Consider the following 18,316-nt stretch of genomic DNA (forward strand, 5'->3'; position numbering starts at 1 on the left):
GTGGGGCATCTTGGCTGTTTCCATAACTTGGCTATTGTGAATAGTGCTGCAATAAACATGGGTGTACAGGTGCCTCTGGAGTAACTTGTGTCTCGGTCTTTTGGGTATATCCCCAAGAGTGGTATTGCTGGATCATATGGTAGATCAATGTTTAGCTTTTAAAGTAGCCTCCAAATTTTTTTCCAGAGTGGTTGTACTAGTTTACATTCCCACCAGCAGTGTAAGAAGGTTCCTTTTTCCCCGCATCCTCACCAACACCTGTTGTTAGTGGTGTTGCTAATGATGGCTATTCTAACAGGGGTGAGGTGGAATCTTAGTGTGGTTTTAATTTGCATTTCCTTTATTGCTGGAGATGGTGAGCATTTTTCCATGTGTTTTTTGGACATTTGAATTTCTTCTTTTGAGAAAGTTCTGTTTAGTTCACTTGCCCATTTCTTTATTGGTTCATTAATTTTGGGAGAATTTAGTTTTTTGAGTTCCCTATATATTCTGGTTATCAGTCCTTTGATGTGTAGCTGGCAAATATTTTCTCCCACTCTGTGGGTGTTCTCTTCAGTTTAGAGACCATCTCTTTTGTTGAGCAGAAGCTTTTTAGTTTTATGAAGTCCCGTTTATATATGCTATCTCTTAGTACCTGTGCTGCTGGGGTTCCATTGAGAAAGTTCTTGCCTATACTTGTTAATTCCAGAGTACTTCCTACTCTTTCCTGTATCAACTTTAGAGTTTGTGGTCTGATATTAAGATCCTTGATCCATTTTGAGTTAATCTTGGTATAGGGTGATATACATGGATCTACTTTCATTTTTTTGCAGACTGCTAACCAGTTTTCTCAGCAGTTTTTGTTGAAGAGGCTGTCTTTTTCTCCATCATATATTTTTAGCTCCTTTGTCAAAGACAAGTTGGTTATAGTTGTGTGGCTTCGTATCTGGGTCCTCTATTCGGTTCCACTGGTCTTCATGTCTGTTTTTGTGCCAGTACCATGCTGTTTTTAGTGTTACTGTTTTGTAATATAGTTTGAAGTCAGGTATTGTGATACCTCCAGCATTGTTCTTTTGACTGAGTATTGCCTTGGCTATTCGTGGCCTCTTGTGTTTCCATATAAATTTAATGGTAGAATTTTCAATCTCTTTAATGAATGTCATTGGAATTTTGATGGGAATTGCATTAAACATGTAGATTACTTTTGGGAGTATAGACATTTTTACTGTGTTGATTCTACCAATCCATGAGCTTGGGAGATCTCTCCACTTTCTATAGTCTTCCTCAATCTCTTTCTTCAGAAGTTTATAGTTTTCCTTGTAGAGGTTGTTCACATCTTTTGTTAGGTTTACATCTAGGTATTTGATTTTTTTTGAGGCTATTGTAAATGGAATTGTTTTCATATATTCTTTCTCAGTTTGTTCTTTATTAGTGTATAGAAATGCTAATGATTTTTCTATGTTGATTTTATATCCTGCTACCTTGCTGTAGCTATTGATGGTGTCTAGGAGCTTTTGAGTAGAGTTTTTTGGGTCGTTAAGGTATAGGATCACGTCATCTGCAAACAGGGATATTCTGACAGTTTCTTTACCTATTTGTATTCCTTTTATTCCTTCTTCTTGCCTAATTGCTCTGGCTAGGAATTCCAGTACTATGTTGAATAGGAGTGGAGATAGTGGGCATTCTTGTTTGGTTCCTGATTTTAGAGGGAATGTTTTCAGTTTTTCTCTGTTAAGTATAATGCTGGCTGTAGGTTTGTCATATATAGCTTCTATAATGTTGAGGTACTTTCCTTCTATTCCTAGTTTTCTTAGAGCTTTTATCATGAAATGGTGTTGTATCTTATCAAAGGCTTTTTCTGCATCTATTGAGATGATCAAGTGGTTTTTGTCTTTGCTTCTGTTAATGTGGTTTATTATGTTTATTGATTTTCGTATGTTGAACTACCCCTGCATTCCTGGGATGAAGCCTACTTGGTCGTGGTGAATAATCTTTTTGATGTGTTGCTGAATTTGGTTTGCCATTATTTTATTGAGGATTTTTGCATCAATGTTCTTTAAGGAGATTGGCCTATAGTTCTCCTTTTCGGAGGTGTCTTTGTCTGGTTTTGGGATAAGTGTAATACTGGCTTCATAAAATGTGTTAGGCAGTTTTCCTTCCCTTTCTATTTCGTGGAACAGTTTAAGGAGGGTTGGTGTCAGTTCTTTAAAGGTCTGATAGAATTCAGCAGAGAATCCATCAGGTCCTGGCCTTTTCTTTTGGGGAGACTCTTGATTGCTGCTTCAATTTCATTTTGTGGTATAGATCTATTCAGGTGATTAATATCCTCTTGGTTCAGTTTTGGATGATCATATGTATCTAGAAATCTGTCCATTTCTTTAAGATTTTCAAATTTATTTGAATATAGGTTCTCGAAGTAGTCTCTCATGATTTCCTGGACTTTGATGGTGTTTGTTGTTATCTCCCCTTTTGCATTCCTCATTCTACTAATTTGGGTTTTTTCTCTCCTCATTTTAGTCAGGTTTGCCAGGGGTCTGTCAACTTGTTTATTTTTTTTAAAGAACCAACTTTTTGTTTCATTAATTCTTTTATGGTTTGTTTGGTTTCTATTTCACTGATTTCAGCTCTTACTTTTATTATTTCTCTCCTTCTGTTTGTTTTGGGATTTTCTTGTTCATATTTTTCTAAGAGTTTGAGATGTATCATTAGGTTGTTGATTTGGGATTGTTCAGTCTTTTTCACATATGCACTCAGAACTGCCTTAGCTATGTCCCATAGGTTCCGGTAGGTTGTGTTTTCATTTTCATTGACTTCCAGGAACTTTTTAATTTCCTCTTTTATTTCATCAATGACCTATTGTTCATTAAGCAATGAGTTATTCAGTTTCCAGCTGTTTGCATGTTTTTTGTCTTTACTTTTGTTGTTGAGATCCAATTTTATTGCATTGTGATCAGATAGAATGCATGGTATAATTTCTATTTTCTTATATTTGCTGAGGCTTGCTTTGTGCCCTAGGATATGATCTATTTTGGAGAAAGTTCCATGGGCTGCTGAGAAGAATGTATATTGTGTAGAAGTTGGATGAAATGTTCTGTAGACATCAACTAGGCACATTTGATCTATTGTATATTTTAGATCTAGGATTTGTTTATTGATTTTTTGTTTGGATGACCTATCTATTGATGATAATGGTGTGTTAAAGTCTCCCACGACCACTGTGTTGGAGTTAATATATGCTTTTAGGTCCTTCAGGGAATGTTTGATGAAATTGTGTGCGTTGATATTGGTTGCATATAGGTTGATACCTGTTATTTCCTTTTGGTCTATTTCCCCTTTTATTAATATGGAATGTCCTTCTTTATGTTGTTTGATCAATGTACGTTTGAAGTGTACCTTGTCAGAGATAAGTATTGCTGCTTGCCTGTTTTCGGGGACCATTGGCTTGGTAAATCTTCTTCCAGTGTTTCATCCTGAGCCTATGTTTATTTCTGTTTTTGGCATGGGTCTCCTGTAAGCAAGAAATTGTTGGATCTTCCTTTTTAATCCATTTTGTCAAACGGTGCCTTTTGATGGGGGAATTTAGTCCATTAACATTAAGTGTTAGTACTGATAGGTATGTGGGGATTTCTATCATTTCGTTGTTTGAAGGTTTGATTGTGTGTACCTAAGTTGAGTTTACTCTCTACTTTCTTGCTTTTTCTTTTCCTGTAGTTTGGTGATGCCTGCCCTTTCAAGGTTATTTTGGGTTTCACTTTCTGTGTGCAGAGTCCCTTGAAGAATCTTTTGTAGTGGCTTTGTGGTCACATATTGTTTTAGTTTCTACTTATCATGGAAGACTTTTATTGCTCCAACTTTTGAATGATAGTTTTGCTGCGTAGAGTATGCTGGGGTTGAAGTTATTTTCATACAGTGCCTGGATGGTCTCACCCAAGATCTTCTTGCTTTTAATGTTTCTGTTGAGAAGTCTGCTGAGATTTTGATGGGTTTACCTTTGTATGTTACTTGTTTTTTCTCTCTTACAGCCTTCAATATTCTTTCTTTAGTTCTGTACTGTTGTTTTAATGATAATATGCTGTGGGGTAGTTCTATTTTGGTCTGGTCTGTTTGGTGTCCTGGAGGCCTCTTGCATCTGTATGGGACAAGATTTCTCTAGATTTGGGAAATTTTCTGTTATTATTTTGTTGACTATATTATGCATTCCCTTTCCTTGTACCTCTTCTCCTTCTTCAATGCCCATGATTCTTAGGTTTGGTGTTTTGATGGAGTTGGTGAGTTCTTGCATTTTCTTTTCACAGGTCTTGAGTTGTTTAACTAATAGTTCTTCGGTTTTTCCTTTAATTACCATTTCGAGTTCTGAGATTCTTTCTTCTGTTTGCTCTATTCTGCTGGATTGGCCTTCCATTTTGTTTTGCAATTCTGTTTCATTCTTTTTTCTGATGTTTTCCATATCCTGAGTTACTTCCTCTTTAATGTTGTCTATTTTTGTTCTGAGTTCATTTATCTCTTTATTATTTGTGTTCTTTGTTTCACTTTGGTGTTTATATGTGCTTCTATGGTTTGTTTTATTTGTTCTTGTGCTTTTTCAAATTCTCTATTTTTATTGTCTTGGAATTTCTTGAGTGTCTCCGGTACATTTTAGTTGACCATATCCAGTATCATCTCTATAAAATTCTCATTGATTACCTGTAGTATTTCTTCTTTTAGATTGTTCTTGTGGGCTTCATTGGGTTGTTTGGCATAGTTTATCTTCATTTTGTTGGAGTTTGGATCTGAGTATCTGTTTTCTTCATTTTCCTCTGGTTCCTGTACTAATTTTTTGCTGTGGGGAAACTGGTTTCCCTGTTTTTTCTGTCATTGCCCTTGGTGTTGTATTGTGCCTGTACTGTGTGCAATTAAGTGTTTTCTAGCTTGTAATAATAACAATGGTGATATTTAGAATGGAAGGGTGAGAGGAGATGGAAAGCAAAGAAGTTAAAGAAAAAGGGAAAAAGAAATAAGCAAACAAGTAGAAAAAAACAAAACAAACAAACAAAAGTTTCAAAGATATAAACAGGGAGAGATAGTGTACTAACCAACAGTAAGCTGAACAGGCATCAGAGAGACAGAGAGAGGATTGAAAAAATAAATAAATAAAAAATAAATAAATGAAAAAAAAATCTCCAAGTTCAAATGCAATAAAGTTTCAGTCTTAATAATTTTGTGTCAGTCCCACAGCCTCCAATCCTGGAGCTCGTGTCTCAGAAGTAGTTCTGTCCTTGTCTCATCAAAGTGAAAAAAACTAAAACAAAACAAAACAAAGCAACACAAAGCAAAAAAACCACAAAGTGTCCCAAGTTCAAATGTGATACAGTTTCAGTAAGTTTTTCAGCATGCAGGTGTAGTTCAGTTGTTGTCTCATCATAGGAAGAGAGGAAAGAAAAAGAGTCTGGAGACAGTTCCGTGAATGGCTATGTGGGGCTGTGGCTCACCCCCCCCCCTGCAACTGCTGTCAGCCTGCTGTTGCTGGAGGCTTTATTTATGCAGATCTCAGGAGTGAGTTTAACACTCACCCAGCCCCTCAGGCTTTGTTTACTCAGAGTTCTCCTGGGCAGGACTGCCAGTGTTACAAGCTTTCCCCTTTCCAAGCACACTGCGGGAGGTGACACTGCACCCCCTTTCTCAGGCCTGCGTGTTTATTTACAGTTCACATGTGACCTGGGTCTTCCCCCCCTCTCCTGTGGAGTTTTCCTCCCACCGCCACTTTCACAAGCTTTCCTGCTCCTGGTTGCTGGTCGTGTACCGCCACTCCTGCCTTCTCCAGCCGGCTTCTTGTGAGGGATTTCCCCTCCCTCCTCTTCGGCATTCAGGGCACCCCACCCTCTTTGCTATGTATCTTTTTTTTTTTTTCCTGGGTGGGGGTAGGTCTGTGCAGGGGGCTATGTTGATCTGGCCCAGGGTTGGTTGTCTGTGGGAGTACTCTGTGCTGCTTAGCTCACCTTGTGGTCTGCGTCTTCCCAAGCCATCTGGGTGCTGCCGTCTGGCGGCGCCGTGGGAGCCTTCCTGGTTTCTCTGTTTAACGTGAAGTGGAGATGCTCTGTGAAGGATGGAGTTGTGGAGGGGTCAAAGTTTTGCCTCTTAGTGGTTTTTCCTGTAAGGTGTATCTCCAGCATCTCTCCAATATTTTACTTTAGGAAGCACGCTTTCTGCTTCCTCCCTCTAGCTGCCATCTTGGAATCTCCTATTTATTTTTTTAAATTTGTTTTGTTTTGGTCGTATTGGGATTGGAACTCAAGGCCTCCTGTTGAGCCGTGTACCCAGCCTTTTTTAGCTTTAGTTTTTTTTTGTTTTTTTTTTTTCGATAGGGTCTCATGCTTTTTTTTGACCTGGAACAACCTTGGACTGCAATCCTATCTCCACCTCTTATGTAGTTGGTATTACAGATGTGACTACTATGCCCAGATTTTTTTTTGAAATGGGGTTTTGCTAACTTTTTGCCAGGCTAGCCTTGAACCATGTTACTTCTAATCTCTGGAGTACCTGGGATTAAGTGAAGCCATTGCACCAACCTATAATGTCTTAAAAGTTTTGTTTTTGATAACTTAAGATGGTAAAGGTTTTATAGTGATATAGGATTATAAAGTTAAAAAATTGTATCTGATTGGTTAAAATGTTGGGAAGTTCACCTTTTCTTTCTTCCTCAACTAAAAAGAATAAAACGAAATTATGTATTCCTTCTTAGGCCAACTGAAGAAGAAGCTGAACAGTTATTGCAGTTGATGACAAGCCGTCCTCCTGCTACACCAGCTGGTGTTCGCTTTGTTTCCCTTTCATTTTGTATGCTGCTGGCCTTTTCTACACTTGTCAGGTACCTTTCTATATAATTTGTTCTGTTTTTCTCAAGGTGTGCTTATTACTTATTGCAGTGCAGTTACAGGGATTGGGAGTGGAGATTAGTGGTAGTGAGCTTGCCTAGCCTGTGCAAACAAGATCCTGGGTTCGATCCTCAGCAGTGCCAAAAGAAGCATGTATAGCATTATATTAAGACCTTAGTATAAAAATTGGTGTAGGTATGGACAGTTGTAGCTTCTTTTAATAAAAGGGTATCAGCATCCACTCTATGTCAACCGTTGTATTTATCTTTATCAAAGTTCCTTACGGGCATCGTTTAAAGGCATCAAAATAGTTAGTTCTTCAAGAACTGTTCAGGCCAATGGCAGTCATTACTCCGCTCATCCTTATTTTTCCCTTCCCTAGAGGCAAGATCTTTTCAATTCTTTACCTGATTAATTTAGGTTTTACTATTACATTGTTAATAACAAGTTCATATTTGATGCATTGTTATTTTTTGTTTTAGGCATTAGTTTGAGTTCCCCTAGTTAAAAATGAGGAATTTGTTCTCTTTTTTCTTTCTCTCTATCTGAAAACAGATCCACATGTCATTTTTATCTTGCCATTCTTCTAGTACAGTTGTACTTTTGATTAGATCAGTGTATAGTTGTTTTGTATTATTAGGATTATGTACACATTACTGAGAGCTGAAACATGCAGTAGATGATTACCTTTCTTTTTTTTCTTTTTGTTGGTGCTATTGTTTTGATCTCTGCCTCATGATTGCTATGCTGGCACTCTACCACTTGAGTCATACCCCAAGCGTGAATAATTATTTTTCTTTCCTATAAAACATTGATTTAAAAATTGCCTTGTGTTCTGTGTACCATGAATGGAACTTCAAACTCTGCAAAATTAAATCTCTTCTCAACATGTTCTGACTCATTAGATAGTTTATTAGTTTAATCTTTTCCAGAAATCTCACCTGAATGTTTTGACTTGCTCCATTGTAGACTGGTTACTTGCTGTACCTGGTAGTACACAACTACACAACCTCTCATCTGAGCATTGCCCTCATCTCCTATTTTGGGGACTCATTTCACATCTGCCATGTAAGGTCTTCTGTTTTCTGTATTCATTTGCTTCCTCATTTTGCTTCTTTTGGAAATGGGCATGTGGAAGCTAAATTCTTTTGAGACTGGGGATGGATTTCTATGCCATTATTCTACTCTTGATTGATAGTTTCGGGTATAGAATTCTATGTTGGAAATCATTTCCTTTGAGATTCTGAAGGTATTGTCTCTTTCTCTTCTAATTTCCAATGTTGTTGTTAGTGTCTAACATCATTCTGATTCCTGGTCTTTTGGGTAGCCTATTCTTTTTTAATATGGATACTTGTTGGATTAGCTGTGTCTCCAATGGTTTTAGAATTTCTGGATGATATACCTTGTTCTGAGTTATTTCTATCTATTGTCTTAATAAGTCCTTTCAACCTAGAAACTCATGGACTTCAATCATAGGAAATTTTCCTGAATTAATTTGTTGATAATGTCTTCCCCTGGGATTTTCATTGCCTAGAACCTCTTTCTATTTGAATTATTCTTTCCGAAATCATCTTATTTTCTTACCTTTTTTTTTCTTGTCCTTATCTTTGTCTTGTTTTCCTTTTTAATAAACAGCTTCATTGAGATACAATTTACATGTCATAAAGTTCATCCATTTAGAGCATGCAATTCAGTGGTTCTTAGTTACTGACAGAGGTATTCAATTGTCAGCACAATATCACTTTTGTATACCTTCATCACTCCAAAAAGAAACTGCTCATTCTGCCTTTTAGGATTTGTCCTTAACTTGCAGTTTAATTTCTAAGAGCTCTTGTTTTATTGTTTGAATGCATCTTTATAGTATCTGTTGCTCCATGATGCCATAATTTCATTGATGTTAACCATAGATTTGAAGGTGTTTTATTTGTAGTGCTTTTCTCAAGGTGCTTCTTTTCTGTGCTTTTCTCTATTCCAGTTAGAACCCTTTCTCAGGTGTTTAATATTTCTTAATTGCTGGTGTCTTGGAAACTAAAAAGCAAATTAGAACCTTTGAATGCATGGGAAACTTTTGCACTGTTCAGTGTCCTAGAGAAGGCTTTTGTCTTGCCTAGAGAATGAAGGCCTGTCTAGAAACCCATGAACAAAGTTAAGAAGCACGTGGTAAAGGCTGGTAGATCCCAGCATGAAGTGTAATCATTCACTTAATTCTCCTACTTTCTGGATGGTGGTGCAGATATGCCTGGTTTTCCCTTAATTCAGGCACACTGTTTTACCATCTCTAGAGAACAGATCTCTAGTCTTCTCTCTACTGAGGGAGGGATGTACATCAAGTTGTATAGAGTGAAGGATGTGATTTGGATGCCAACTACTTATGTAGATTGTCAGTCTCTTCATTTTAGTATCTCTTCATTCTCCCAGAATTCCTGGGACTGCCAGTTCTGAGCCCTTTGGGAATTCTGTAGCATAGAATGGATTGGTTTCCCCATTCACTGTTTCCTCACGGCTGCTGTCCTTCATATGTTCTCTAGTTTATCATATTATTATCTCTCCTCAACATTTATGCCCTTTAAGAACTTCCTTTAATGTTGATTTAGTGGAGTTTCAGGAGGATGATTACATCCTATGTATGTAATTTCATACTATGTATGAAATGAAGAGCTTTCTTTTCTCTCTATTTGAAGTTTCTAAACATTACTTCTAATCCTCTGCTCTATAATGGCCATCTTTAATTGGTATAAGGACTAAAGTTCAGAAAGATTATTTAAGTTTCTTGTTCAAGATCACATTACCAGTGATTAGCTGATTTGGGATTTCCACTTAAGATCTAGCAGGCTCCAAAGGTATCTATTATATAACATACGTTTTTTAAAAAAATTTTTTTTCATTTATTCATATGTGCATACATTGTTTGGGCCATCTCTACCCCCTGCCCCCTGTCCCCTCCCTCTCCCCCCAAAACATTTTTTTTTTATTAGTGGAATGATTTAAGTATAGTTTTTAATTTTCCTAGTTTGGGGTAGTGGGAAAAGTATATTCTTTAGTTGTCTTTTTTTGTTTTTAAGCCTATTTTCTCTGTACTGAAGTAGGAAGAGAGCAATGACATTTTTTTACAAGTTAAAGTCAGCTTGTATCTTCCAGTTTTAAATCTAGGATTTGCTTTAAGTTGTGTTTTGTTATATTTTTACAACCATTTTTCTTATCTGGTGTTTTTCTATTTTTCATGATTAGAAATCATTTGTTCTCTATAAAAATTTTAATTTATTCAGTGAATTTCTATGAATTGAATTTCATTTTTCAGTTAAAAGATGAACTAATTTGTTACTGTTAGTGCTCAGTTTCTGACTTTTTGTTGCTTAAGTTTTAACACTAGGTTTTTTTTCTATAGAAATAATTTTCAGCTCTTCCATAGTTCTTTTAACATTTTAACCCCAAAGGACCTTTGTTTTTCCAAGGAAGTTGAGAAGTTCATTCTCTGTTTTTTGCAACTATGGTACTTTGAGAGTTTGTTCGGATTCATGAAGAAAAGCAAAGAACCTCATACTTGGGCTCTAGAACTACCTCAAATCTCAATTGCAGTTAGTGGCTCAATTTAGTGAACAATTAATTTGACTTGGTACTTCAAAATATGGAATGAAAATAAGTACTACCAAAGATAACTTTAAGTTACTTTCTTATCTATGTGCTAGTTTAACTGATTTAAGCTTGTAACATTCGGGTATGTTTTATATAGTACACCTGAACAGGAGCAGCTAATGGTGGTGTGGTTAAGTTGGATGATTAAGGAAGAAGCTTACTTTGAGAGGTAAGGTTACTTAACTGGTTTCATTTAGCTGGGAAAGCTTTTGTTACTCTTTCCTCAGAAATTCATAGTTTGTTTTCTGTTCCAACAGTACTTCAGGTGTCTCTGCTTCCTTTGGGGAGATGTTGTTATTGGTGGCTATGTACTTTCACAGCAACCAACTTAGTGCTATCATTGACTTAGTCTGTTCCACTTTGGGGATGAAGGTAATATTCTTTATCTTTTTTCTAAAAGGAGGAGTTTTAAGCTAGACATTTTATTGCAGTATATAATAAGTACATTGTTTTCATTGAAGTAATTTTAGTTCTTGATAGTTTGAAGTTCTACCAGGAAGTCTTAGAAAAAAAATACAGTTTGAGTTCATTTATTTGTAATAGATGTTCACTCTGGAAAGCTTGGAAATCATAGAAAAGGGAAAAATATACTTTCATCATTCAGAGATAATCAAACATACTATTGTTAACATTGCAGTGTCTGTTCTTTTTAAAAATGATACAGCTGTTTTGTAAACAACTGGGCTGGTGGAGTGGCTAAAGTGGTAGAGTGCCTGTCCAGCAAGCAAGAGGTCCTGAGTTCAAACTTTAGTACCTGGAAACAAACAAATGAACAATACTGGCTGCCCTGAACCACAATAAACAAAAGAAAACTTACTAGTATAGGATGACCATTTCTTCATATCAGTAAATGTTGTAATACCATGTAATTTTTTTTGTTTGTTTGTTTTGGTACTAGGGCTTGAACTCAGGGCCTAAACACTTACTAGGCAGGTGCTCTACCACTTGAGCCATTCCATCAGCACTGTTTTTTTTCTGTTGGATACTTTTGAGATAGGGTCTTGAGAACTATTTCCCTGGTCTGACTTCAAACCTTGATCCTCATGATCAGTATCTCTAGGATTACAGGCATGAGCCACTGGTGCCTGGCTATAAAGTAATTTGTTTTTTATTTTACTGTTTTTTACATTTACTCATATACATTATTTGTGCCCCCCCCCACAACATCTGGCTACAATGTAATTTTGAATGGCTATTTTATAGTCCATCTTTCAGACTGATCATGATTTTTGAAAATTTATTTTATTTTAAAATTTCATTTATTTATTTATTTATTTTAGTACTGGAGTACTGGAGTAAGCACTCTACCACTTGAGCTACTCTGCCAGCCAGTGATTTTCTTAATGGGTCCTTAATTTGCCTTGTAGATTTTCCAATTTCTGTACAATGCTTAAATGAATATACTCATTTTTACATAAATATACATACAGGCACTCATACACGTTTTCTCATATACTTGTCAAACTAGTTTCTTGAGATGAAATTCTGGAAGGTAATTACTAAGTAAAAGAGTGTGATTATATTAAGGTGTTTCATGAGCTTTGTCAGATTATCTTCTATGAAGATGGTACCAGTTTAGCTGTTCCATTAGTGAGTGAAAGCTCCTGTCTCCCAAGTCCCTACTGTTACCATCACCAGGCAGTATCATTCCTTTCAAGTTTTGCAAGTTTGATTAATGAAAAGTCATTCCATTTCTTTTGTATTTCTTTAATTATTAGTGAAATTATAGTTTTTAAAATCATTGTGTTTTAGCTGGTTTATTTCTTTTATGAAAAGTTTATTTTCAGTAGGAATTTTTATTTTTCTTTTCACTTATTCAAAAGGACCTTATATATATAAAAGATATTCCATTATACTTTACATCTCACATTTATTGATTGGAAGATAATATTTTACCCAATATTGAGATTGAGGATCATTTTAAAGTTGATATGTAATTAGAATGTGATAGTGTTCTTTCCTCACTTTTTTTTTCCATTAAGCTACTTTTTAATCAGTGATGCATTTTAGTTTCTTTATTTTACATAAAAATTTTTGGCAGTGCTGGGGTTTTGAACTCAGGGCCTTGTGCTTGCTAGGCAAGTGCTCACTACCTCAGCACTTTTAGCTTTAGTTATTTTGGTTATTTAGCTATTTTTGGAATATGGTCTCATGTTTTTGCCATAGCCAGCCCAGACTTCGATCCTCCTATTTAAATCACCTGCATAGTTGGGATCATAGGTGTGCACAGCCACACCTAGTTTTATTGGTTGAGATGCTGGGGGAGTTCTCACTAACTTTTTGCCCAGACTGGTTTTGAGTTGCTATCCTCCCCAGTAGCTAGGATTATAGATATGAACTATGGTGCCCAGTCTTTGTGGTTTTTTAATTTTTGTTTTTGGTGGGACTGGGGTTTGAACTCAGTGCCTTGCAGTCTTTGTGTCTTTAAAATTGAAGAAGTACAATATGTTGTAATTGACTTTTTTTCCAGTTCTTTTTGCCACTTTGCCATGTGGAAACTATGATTATTTTCATGTAGTAAATTATTTCTTTTGTGGTTTGTATTTTACTATTATGCTTAGTTAGAAATGTTTCTCCTTCATTAGATTTATATGAACATTCTCTCCTTCCTTAGGTTTATAAAATGTTCACCTGCATTTTTTTCTAGCTTCATGTTTTGCATTTATTTAACAAATTTATTTATTAATTTCATTGTGTTGGGGATTTAACCCAGGGTTTTGTTTATCCAAATATGTGATCTACAACTGAACCATATCCATGGTCCTGAATTTAAATCTTAATCCAGTTGAAGTTTATTTTGATGTGTGGTACAATGTATGCAAAAATTTTTGTGTGTGTGTATATAGTACATATATATGTATATATGTGCGTGTACCTTTGTATTCATAGTGCCCCCACAGGTAGCTATCTCAGCTCCATTTATTGAATAATCCATGACTGATTCAAAATGCTAATAATTAGTATTATTTGCTAAGTACTTTTTAAAACTAACTTACTTTATTTTTATTTATTTTTGAGATGAGTCTTACTTTGTTGCCCAGGTTGGCCCTGAATTCCTGGGCTCAAGCAATCCTCTTGCCTCAGCCTCCCGAGTAGCTGGGACTACAGGTGGGCACCACTACACTATGCTTTTACTCTGTATCTTTTATTTTGGTTCTGTTTCTGAAGGAAAATACCCTTTAATGTTGGATTTGAGAATCCACTTGTGAGACAGAGTATTTAAACATTTGAACATTAATATTACATATTGTATCTATTTTAGATAATAAATTCACCAGAGTAAATTGTGTTTCATATATTTTTCCATGCTGTTGTTATTCTTTTGATTCTTTTAGATTGTTATAAAGCCAAGCTCCTTGAGCAGAATGAAGACTATCTTCACACAGGAAATTTTTACTGAGCAGGTACTTCTTTTTGGTGTTAGTACTGATTTACCTTACTTTTATAACATTCGAAAACTTGTATTTCTCTTCTTAAAAGAATACAGCCTTCTTCTTAATTTGTAATGATGATTGATTTGCTCTTTGAAATTTTTGTGTAGTCCATTTAAAATATACTTTTAAAGCAACTTAGTACTTTTATGTGGTTTTTTTTTTGGCAGTATTGGGGTTTAAACTCAGGGCTCATGCTTGCCATGCTAGGCAGGCACTCTACCACTTGAGTCACTCTACCAGCCCTTTTTTTGTCTTGGGTATTTTTGAGATAGGATCTCTGTCTGGGCTGGCCTTGAAGGTTAATACTCCTGATCTCTGCCTCCCAAGTAGCTGTATTGTAGGCGCTTGGGTTGCAGTTTACTATTAAAATGTTCTTCCTTCCTTGGGTTTATAAATGTATACCTATATTTTTCTTTTTAGTTTTTTTGTGTCTTCATGTTTTGAATTAAAAGTTTTTGTACAAAGTATGTTTTCAATTTTATGTATTTTTGGAGACCCTGAGTGCACACCTAAGGTATAGTCTTAGATATTAATAGTGCTCATGTGGGGTAATCGTTTGGATTTCTCAGGAGAAAAATAGAGACCTATTTAAGTTTTTATGATATAATGTTCTTTTTTAATTAGATTATAAGCTAGCATCCAAATTCCTTATTCTTTGTGTTTACATGTTATTTGGCTTTAGCATTTTTGTCTATGAGTAAAGCTAAGAATATTTTATTTTTTAATGGCATCCATTCTGAAATTTAAAATATTCCCCATATTCACTTATCAATTTAAATCTTAAAATATAAATATAAAAAAAGTCTAAAAAATGAAACATTTGAAAATACTCAGGATTCTATAATTCTTGCTTCTTTTATAGCAATTTATATCCCCATCCCTGCACTAAACTCTCCCTCTTCCCTGCATGCACATACATGTGTATATTTCCATAATAAAGTAAAATATTTTAACAATTGGTTTTCATCATTTATTCCTAGGACTATACTTAAGTATTGATAGTCTACCTACCAGACTTCCCTTTTCCCAAATAATTTTGTATTTGGTTTTATCATATGTATTAATTAATATTATTTTTCTCTTTTAGGTTGTCACAGCTCATGCAGTTCGGGTCCCTGTCACCAGCAACCTGAGTGCCAACATTACTGGCTTTTTGCCTATTCACTGTATTTACCAGCTTCTCAGGAGTCGTTCCTTTACCAAGCACAAAGTGTCAATAAAAGTATGACCATATATCTGTATTTTAAACTACAACGTTAGTTAATTCTTTCTCCCTAGCTAGATCTCTTTCAATTTGTAGGCCTTATGTAGGTTTTGTATATGAAATGTGTGCTGTTAAGCTATGTAACTAATCACTTACCCAGTTGCATATTTTTACTTTTATTTGGTGGAACTGGGGTTTGAACTCAGGACTTCACACTTTCAAAACAGATGCTCCACTGCTTCAGCCACATCTCCGGTCCATTTTGCTCTGGTTATTTTGGAGGTGGGGTCTTGTGAACTATTTGCCTGGGCTGGCCTTGAACTATGATCCTCCTTACCTTGTACTCTCAAGTAGCTAGGGTTATAGGCATTAGCCACTGACTCCTGGCCTGATTTCAGATTTTTTTTTGACAATACTGGGGTTTGAACACAGGGCCTCATGCTTGCTGGGCAGGCTTTCTACATTTGAGCCACATCCCAGCCCTTTTTTGTTTTAGTTATTTAGGCATATTTCTTTGTCTGTGGCTGGCCTCAGATCAAGATTCTCCTATGTATGCGTTCTGCATACCTGTGATTACAGGCTGCCTCACCAGACCTGATCCCCAATTTTAGATTTTTTTAAAAACAATATAACTTTAGTATGCATTAAAGTAAGTATGTATATGTGTGTATATAATATACATGCTAAAACGTATAGTATTGCTTGTTTAAGTTCTCAGTAATAACACATAGCTATTTCATTACTACTTAGTGAGAAATGGCCATTTTCTAAATTTTAGCTTTGTTCACCAAATTGGGAAGCTACTTGTCAGCCATGACCAGTATTTGCAAATTTGTTGCAAAAACATGCAACTTAGACATATAAATATTTTCAATTTATAATATTAAGCTATAGCAAATAATTAAATGGTCTGCTAAAGAAAAGGCTGAAACTCAGATATAAATAAATATTCCTGAAGCATTTATTTACAAATGGCAATGAATGGTGTCTGCATGATATATCACTTCAGTTGTCCTCTTTTTACATTTAGTTTAGTTATTTTGCTGCTAGATTGTATCTTTTGATTTGTATTTTCATCAAGTAAAATAGGTAAGAATTAAGACTTCAAAAACACACACCCAGCATTTTTCTTATGTCCTCTACCCATAGGTAAGTAGTCGTCTCCTATTAGTGCTTATCAAACTTCCTTTCTGAGTGTTTCGCTCTGAATGATCCCTCTCATTTCTTTTCTACTGTTAGATCTTCCATGACAACACATATGGTGCTCTAACTACAGATGTAATAGAGACTTGAATGTTTTTCTCATTACATAAAAACTAATTAGCCAGGTGCCGGTAGCTCATGCCTGTAATTCTAGCTGCTTGGGAAGCTGAGCTCAGGAAGATCACAGTTTGAGGCCAGCCTGGGCAAATAATTCGAGAGATCTCATCTTCAAAGTAACTAGATCCAAATGGACTGGAGGTATGACTCAAGCAGCAGAGTGCCTGCTTTATAAGCATGAAACCTGGAGTTCAAACCCCAGTTCCACCACAAAAATAAACAATCAAACAAAAAAACCTAATTAAAGCCAAATCCAGTCTTATCATTTTAGGATCATCTTTCACTGGACCATACTCTTAATTAGGATTTAAAGGTAATTCATATTTTTAAATCAAGGATAATTATGAAGGTAGATAATATATTTGGATCTATCAAAAGTTAATATTACGTTTTATTGATTTACAAGTCATGTCAAACTCTAGGTGCTGCTTCTATAATTATTCCCAGTTTTGCTTATTATCATAATTGATTAAGTACATATAACTTTCCTTTGTAGGATTGGATTTACAGACAGCTGTGTGAAACTTCTACACCACTCCATCCTCAGTTGCTTCCTCTGATTGATGTGTACATAAATTCTATACTTACTCCTGCATCGAAGTCTAATCCAGAAGCCACAAATCAGCCAGTCACAGAACAGGAGATACTCAGTATTTTCCAAGAAGTCATTGGGGTAAAAGAGTGGTTCTTTTATATCTATTAACTTAGTTTTCTTTTAGTTCGTTCTTCTAACTTACTCTAAATTTTGTCTCCTCATAAGACTTCTGGTGATTATGAATTAAAAATTTTCATTGGATCACCTATAAAAATAAAATAATACTGTTAGCTTTGAGTGGTTTGTTATAAAGGTACCTTTTGAAGAGTTTATGTATATATATATACATACATATATATACACATACATATATGCATGCATGTAAATATGTGTGTATGCATATACGTATGTATAAATGACAAGGTCTCACTATATAGTCCAGGCTGGCCTTGAACTTGTGATCTTCCTCTCTCAGCCTCTGAGTGCTAGGATTATAAGCATGCACTACCCCTCCTTGCTCAAGTTCTTTTGGAGTTTCATTTTAAAGTGTAAAGGGTACTCTGGAGATTGTGTATTTGTTACAGAACAGTATGACATTTCAACACATTTAGCATAGTATTGTTTATCTTCTCAGGAATCTTAAGATATACCAGATGCATTTAGGGAAAATTTGATGAAAATGTTTTTTTTCTCATTTTGTTACAATGGAAAAAGAGTTGCATTTTTCACAAATACAGTTAAGTATGAATAATCTTTTTTAGGAATTGTTTTCTTCATGGTAATTTCATGTAATACTTGAGATTCCTGTAAGATTACCTCTAAGTCTTTCAGAAGCAGACTTATGGGAATGCTATTGATTAGTACTAGCTAAAGTCGTCTTTAAATTTTTTGTCCTAGCTTAAAGGCTAGGTAAGCATGCTGCCTTTCATTTATCATACCATCTCAAATTTCAAATTTCAGACAAATTTCAAGTTGTTTCTGAGTTTAATGCAAATACAGCAACCTTCGTCCTGGTTTATTTGAGTTTGGGAGTAGCAACACTGGGTAGTTTATCTTTGTTTTGCTGTTAAGAATAAGAAAAAAAACACTCATGCAATTTAACAGTATTTTAAAAGTTTGTAATATACCTTCAGGGTGACAGCATCCGCCTTAATCAGCGTTTCAGTATCACAGCGCAGCTTTTGGTGCTTTACTATATACTGTCTTATGAGGAAGCTCTTCTAGCAAACACAAAGACTTTAGGTAAGTTGTGCACAGGCTAGTGGTTCTACTAGTTCATTTTATTTGCTTGAGTTTTGTTATTTTCCAAGATGTTGTATGTTAAAATAAGGCCAAATATTCTGGCAAGCTCTAGCATCAT

General features: G+C 35.4%; 1 protein-coding gene across 4 annotated transcripts in view; it reads left to right on the forward strand.

The window, feature by feature from the left end:
- The window catches only part of Ints2 (integrator complex subunit 2), a 69,250-nt gene that overhangs the window by 14,098 nt on the left and 36,836 nt on the right, over positions 1–18,316 (forward strand). For all 4 annotated transcript variants that reach the window (XM_074046228.1, XM_074046229.1, XM_074046227.1 and 1 more), the window contains exons 9-15: positions 6,698–6,823; positions 10,561–10,632; positions 10,721–10,835; positions 13,799–13,867; positions 14,985–15,119; positions 16,918–17,094; positions 18,090–18,198. In XM_074046228.1, the coding sequence (XP_073902329.1) occupies positions 6,698–6,823; positions 10,561–10,632; positions 10,721–10,835; positions 13,799–13,867; positions 14,985–15,119; positions 16,918–17,094; positions 18,090–18,198 (803 nt within the window). The remainder of the gene's footprint in view (positions 1–6,697; positions 6,824–10,560; positions 10,633–10,720; positions 10,836–13,798; positions 13,868–14,984; positions 15,120–16,917; positions 17,095–18,089; positions 18,199–18,316) is intronic.

Source organism: Castor canadensis, chromosome 11 (assembly GCF_047511655.1).
Source record: "Castor canadensis chromosome 11, mCasCan1.hap1v2, whole genome shotgun sequence".
Classification (NCBI taxonomy): Eukaryota; Metazoa; Chordata; class Mammalia; order Rodentia; family Castoridae; genus Castor; species Castor canadensis.